Raw genomic sequence first — 6505 nt, forward strand, 5'->3', positions numbered from 1 at the left:
AGCCGTTGGATATTAAAAAAAAAAAAAACGCCGAAAAAACGCCGAACGCGCCCTACAGTGGCCGGCGTTCACTCGGCGATAAATCGGCGTTAAAACGGGAACCGGCGTTAATTCGGTAGAATTAACGCCGGAAAAACGCCGACTTCTCCCCATTGCCGGCGAATACTCGGGGATACCCGGCGTTAAAACGCCGGTTTTTATCGCCGAGTGCATTGGGAGTGCTCTAATATAGTATACCTCGTTGCATGCTTTCCTTTGTCCCATCACATTTTGAGTCCACAATAAATAGGACTCAAATCAATATCATTTCGATTAAGGTGAACAACATAAATCGAGCGCAACATTTTGTCCAGATGTGTATTCTTGTATACAAGTTGTGATAATAGAAGGAATAATTCATATTTTTTGACATTGTACATTCCTCAAGAAGAAAAAACTATAATCTCTATCATTCTACAAGTGATATACAAAGGGCTACAGCCATTCCCATTAGCAACGACACTAATTGTATCGCTGTGTTCCTCAAAGCTGTTGTGCCGTTGTTCATTTCAGCCAAAACACCAGCGAGGGCAATATATATAAAACCACCAGCAGTAAAACCCTGAAAATTTCACAGCACAACATTCACAATCACACGAGATTAGAGAATCGAATATGCAGTGTGTAGTTGTTGGCCGAGAAACTATTACCTCAATCAACGATGACTGCCCAGGATCTTTTCCCCACATCAAAGCCTGTAAAACAGCCACCCTCGAATTAGTAAAATACCATCTTAGGTTTTGTTATAAAGAGAGGTATACGAGACTACAAACCAGAGCAGTTCCTGCCAGTGCCACCAGTGCAGACAGAAAGTTAAAGAAGAGGGCTTTGGAGACGGTAAAACCAGATCTCACCAAAATTCCAAAATCACCTATCTGCGAAACCCAGAAATGCTAAGTATACATATATATGAGATCACCACAGCATATTGTACCAAAACCCAAATACAAGACATGTCACATATATAATGGTGCTTTTTTTACTGAACTTAAATGAAGAATGGCACTGTAGCACATCAATTCAGAAAATCAAACCTCTTGAGGAAGCTCATGGGCAAGCAGAAACAGAGTTCTTGACCAGCCACCAACTGATCCATAGAGGAGGAAAGCACTTCCCAAAGCCATCCCATCGGTAAAATTATGCTGAGAAAGGTAAAGTGTCATGACTCATGCGAAAATACATACACATTTTTGTCCTAGTCAGATACGTCTAGAAATAAACTGCCATAAATTCAGTTGCTGCAGAGTAACAGGCAACCAAGAAGACCTAGTTTTGAAATGACTTACCACTCCATCTGAAAAGAGGTTCAGGTAGCCAAACACCAAACTTGATTGTGACTTGATGGGTGCTTTTTTCTCAACGGAGTCAAGATTACCGTTGGGGACTTTTTCAGCAAGTGTGTCTTCGGTAGCATTAGTACCAGTAGTTCTCTAGAAGGGACAGAATAATGGAGAAAATTTCAGCACGAAGAAGCATCTCTCAGTTATTCTTTACTTCACATACTTGACAGACTATCCACAATTCTCTGAAAAGCCCATCTCTATTCACTAATCTATTTTATTGGAGATATTGAGATTTAATGTATTGCTTCAAGTTGCGATAAGGAAATGAGCATATTGCATCAAGTAAAAAGGGAACCAGCAAGTTGTATTTTTTTTTTCCAATATATAAGGAAATGGGCAAATATACTTTCTGCAGATCATTATCTCAAGGTGGCATTAAGGAGGACCCTAACTGATTATACGTGTTAATTATCATGGATAAACTTCTTACCCTACCTTTCGCAGAGAATCTTTTTCACTAGTTTTACCACTGCGAGCTTTTTTAGCAGGCTTATCCAATTCTTTTCCTTCAGATGATTTCTCATCATGTGACTGTGCCTGATGATTTTCATCTACATGATCATCATCTTTCAATTTGTTAGAGTGTTTGTGGTGGTGGTGGTGGTGATGACCAGTATTCCAATCATTTTCTCCGCCAGAATATTCTTCAACGTACCTCACAACTTTCTCAACAATAAGAAACACCACAATTCCAGCTGTACCAAAAGAGTATGATTAAAATGTACTCCACTGAAGTAGTTGAGGGAAATAAGATGCATGAGGGAATTCAAATATCAAGATGAGCATCCTATGTACTCGCAGTTATGAAATTCTATTTAACTTCTTGACACACATAACAAGCATTGAGAAAAAAACAGTTCTCAAGAGAGCAAGGCTGTTAAGTGACAAAACTATCTTCAGTAAATGGATACATAAAATCACCTAATAGAACCATCTATGCAATAGTCTGTCTATTCTCTTTAAAGAAACTTGCATTTTATACTATTAGGAGTAATAATTAGATTAAAGACCGAGGAACATGTTAGTCTGTCTATTCTCTTTAAAGAAACTTGCATTTTATACTATTAGGAGTAATAATTAGATTAAAGACCGAGGAACATGTTAGTTCATCATTGCAACAGAAGTATCAGATTAGTACGTAGTTTCACATTTATAACCATCAAGTTAAATCCACATATAATTAGACAAACTGGGACAATTTATTAATAGCAATGCGAATTTGATGATTCATCTGACAATGACTGATTTAACAGAAACCACAATTTAGTCAAATAAGAATTTCTAAAACCAACATAATTGATTGACGAAAACTAAGAAAAATAATTGAATTGTCAAAAGTCATCATGACATACATATTTATTGAAAAAATATTAGCCCTCCCTAAATTTAAGTATTTAACATTACTATGTTGGATGTAAATGAGTTCACTTTCACAAGGAAATCAATGCAAGATTATATTACAACTACGCTATAAAATATTAAAAAAAGAAATGAAGAGAAAAACTAAACAACCCTATGTTTATCAGAATTTCAAAATTTAAGCATGCTTGCGCAGCAAAGCAAAATACTTGCAGTAAATGTAAAAGCATGTTACCCACCCAAAATTGACAAACCAATAGAAAGATCCTTCAATGAATGAGAATGTGAATGTGACTGTCCAGAATGCTCATGATGATGGTCATCGTGGTGATCATGTGAATGGGCCTGCTCGCCTCCTGAAAACATAAAATTAAATGCACAAAAGTGAGAACAAAAGGTAGTACTCAACAACAGCATCACAAATAACAAGTACTGGTCTCAAGTTGGCTAAGGTTAATTGTTAAACAAGTAACGGCAGCAAAAAAAGGAAAAAGAAAGGACATTCACATAACTAATACCCCCTCCATCCACGAAAAATGGTCACAATTTCCTGTTGGTCAGTTAAAAAAAAATTGACTCTTTCCATCTATAGTGGCAGGCTCCACACAACTCACAACACCCACCGCACATTTACAGTGGGACCTTCACTCCAGTCACACACCAGCAACTATTTGATTAAAATTAGTGCCATCTACAATATGACAATTTTTTTGTGGACGGAGGAAGTAGTTTGCTACTTTACCTAGTACATTTAAAACTTTGCACTAGATAATAAAAACATGAAAACAAAATCCAATCATAACATCACAAATGGACCCAGACAAGTTTATTTGCAAAAATGGTGTCACTTTCTGCAGATCATTATCTCACTTTGGGTGTTCTGAATGAATGTGAGGATACCAACTTTTCTCCAAAGGTTACATCTCTCTTGTAATGCCTACATGGAAGAACAAGTTTGGTTTCTTACTAAGGCATTGACAAGAATCTTTGACCAGTGTTTCCAAGAGCTAAGATTAATGGAAATATGGCAACTGAAGCTGACAGATGCACAAATTTTGGTGAAGGAACGAACACATGTTGGCAATGCCCCAAAACATAATGTCCATTCGGTACAAATAGACAAAGGAAATCTTCCAAGCAATTTCTCTTCTAGATAACTGATCTATGCAAAGGTCTTGCCAGCCAAAGAAATATGATCATCATAAAAAAAAATACTCTCTCCATCCCACAATAAGAGTCTTATTTTGCCATTTCGGTCCGTCCCACAATAAGAGTCCTATTTCACTTTTTCCATAAATGGTAAATAGGTCTCACATTTCACCAACTTATCCCACTCACATTTTGTTATAAGATTAATATATATAAGTGGGACTCATATTCCACTAAACTTATTCAATTCACTTTTCTTCACACTTCTTAAAATCCGTGCCATAACTAAATAGGATTCTTATTCTGGGACGGAGGGAGTATACTTTAACTTACAATTTCAAAACCTAGTCCAGCCTCAATTTCCAGGAAAAAATTTATTCTAAAAGACAACTGAAAATGCTAAAAAGAAAACAAAAGAAACAACAAAGCAAAAGGGAATAGGGGGGAGAGAGAGAAAGATGCATCACATTCACGAGCAACAGACAAAGTCCCAAAATAACCACAAAAGCTATCTTTCATTCCTTTTAAAAGGTATACATACCGAAAGCATGTGGCAACTGATGAAGAAAAGCATCACCTAGCATAGCTCCCGCCTGCATAAGAGATGTTCATATAAATAAGATAGGACAACTACTGATAATTTTGTATTCTAGCTTCTAGCAGCCAAACAAACAAAGCCACTATTTTTCTTAGATAGATCGGTATGCTGCAAAACCAAATAGCATGAAAGCACTCAACAAATGAGCTTATTCTTATTTATGAGTTAGGAATAGAGTTAATCTGCAGAACACTCAAAGTGACAACATATGACCTTAAACTAGCAATTCTCAGGAAAATATATCAATATTAACCCCTCCCCTAATGGTAAACACACTATGCGGTAGTATTTTAGAAATCATAATTAATCTGATTTCCCAGCAACCTAATGAAAAAATTATAGTACTAAAATATACTCCCTCCATCCATTAAAAATAGAGACTCTTTCCTTTTTGGTCCGTTCCATAAAAATAGTTCACTTCTATTATGCTGAAGTCTGCCAAATTTTTAATCTTCTCTTAGACTATCTTTAATAAATTATTCTCTCTTTCAACATAAGATATATTAGTACTGTAAGATAAGCTACTAAAATTAAAGGAGTAGCTTTTCAAGCCACAGACAACAATGTAATCTACTATAATATACAGAGAGAATGAGTAACAAACTTTTGTCCATGAATGTGTTAACAAAGAGTGGACAGAGAAACAAGAAACTGACCCCAAACAATGCTAAAGAATCAACAAAAGCCTTTGATGGCTTCCCCTGAACTGCACGAAATAAAATCCAACCTTTGTTAGCTAGCCATAAGCATAAATTGATATCTTTCAGAAAGCTATAAAAGGAGCATGCAATGGGCTTTAGAGAACTTACTAAATATGAAAGGCAACAAAATGAGGCAAATAAGGGAAGCCAAGCTAACCAACAGAGAGCAACCCATGGCATTGATCCAGAGACCTGCCAAATCGAATAACCCAATTAGTACTGCACTAAAATATTCTTGCGTGTCAATTTTCTGAAATGCTTTCTACAACATTATGACCAAGAGTAATCATTCAATCAACAATCCTACGTTCAAAACAGTAAAAATGTAAATCTATCCGCAAGAGAAACTGTTTGCATACTAGGTTAACAATGCAGCAATGTCTAATTGATTTGAGTTATTCCAACAGAAAATTCAAAGATTTTTGCTATTCAAAAATGAAGGAAATTAAATGAACAATAAATTAATTACCAAGCCCAGCAAGCTCCACATCGCCATCATGCTCATGATGCCCGTGCCCACAATCATGGTGATCATCATCATGTCCCCACATCATCTTCAGATCTTCCTCTTCCGCAATTTCCTCGGGAAGAAGTGACTGCCGCCCCTGATTCTTCTCTATCAACCCCACATGATCGTCATCATGTACATGATGGTGATGGTGGTGGCTGCACTGGTGAGCCGCCGCCGCCGCCACGGCCAAAACGCCCAACATACAGTAGTAGATCTGCCGCCGGGTAACTGAAACGGGCCCCATTTCCCCAATAAAGGCGCGTTTGGATTGGAGTAAGATGAGAAAGAGAGTAAGGGTTTAAGAGTGAGGGCTTCTTCGCTTGCAGGTGCCTTCGATTGTGATGAAACAAACGGCGCATAAAAAGAGGATTATAATTCCCACGATGATCCCGAACGTTATTACATCCATTTTACGGTTTCTTCATTTAATTTTTTTAATATTTTTGGATTTTCTTATTGTGAAATGGAGAAATGATACTGGGTTGGGGAATTGAACAGGAGGAAAAAAGATGAAAGAATAAGATAAGGAATTCCATGATTATTTTATTTTTATCTGCATACTTGAATTTAATAAACTAAATTTATGACTTTCTACCCCTAAAACGACATTAATAATTGAATGTTAATTATGATGTTTTTGCTTACTGTGTTTACTGTATACTATACTTGGTGTGGGGTTTGCTCATCAACACTGAAATTAATATGTTCTCTCAACAAAAAAAATTCGACTCCATTTGAAATTATAAACCGTAATTCTATCTCTAGTTTTTGTGATTTCTTATCCTCAAGTAATATTATTTGTATG

The 6505-nt window shown here is 36.5% G+C and overlaps 1 protein-coding gene across 1 annotated transcript; it reads right to left on the reverse strand.

The window, feature by feature from the left end:
- Positions 1-286: 286 nt before the first annotated feature.
- Positions 287-6219, reverse strand: IAR1 (ZIP metal ion transporter family). Its single transcript, XM_048110417.2, has 11 exons — positions 5659-6219; positions 5298-5381; positions 5145-5194; positions 4432-4483; positions 2981-3097; positions 1818-2077; positions 1326-1469; positions 1074-1181; positions 813-914; positions 690-734; positions 287-601 (listed from the first exon to the last, which is right to left on the reverse strand). Exons 1-11 carry the CDS (start codon positions 5942-5944, stop codon positions 449-451), a joined length of 1401 nt encoding a protein of 466 aa, XP_047966374.1. The 5' UTR covers positions 5945-6219; the 3' UTR covers positions 287-448.
- Between the last annotated feature and the right edge of the window lie 286 nt (positions 6220-6505).

Source organism: Salvia hispanica, chromosome 3 (genome assembly GCF_029641045.1).
Source record: "Salvia hispanica isolate PSC_SH4W2 chromosome 3, Shi_PSC_v1, whole genome shotgun sequence".
Classification (NCBI taxonomy): Eukaryota; Viridiplantae; Streptophyta; class Magnoliopsida; order Lamiales; family Lamiaceae; genus Salvia; species Salvia hispanica.

Bases quoted from the DNA above. Each gene is read 5' to 3' on its own strand.
- IAR1 (XM_048110417.2), bottom strand. From the start codon at position 5,944: ATGGGGCCCGTTTCAGTTACCCGGCGGCAGATCTACTACTGTATGTTG. The intron at 5,195-5,297 runs GTAAGTTCTCTA...TATTTCGTGCAG, and splicing joins TTTGTTGCCTTTCATATTTA to TTCAGGGGAAGCCATCAAAG. The intron at 4,484-5,144 runs GTCAGTTTCTTG...TCTCTTATGCAG, and splicing joins ATTCTTTAGCATTGTTTGGG to GCGGGAGCTATGCTAGGTGA.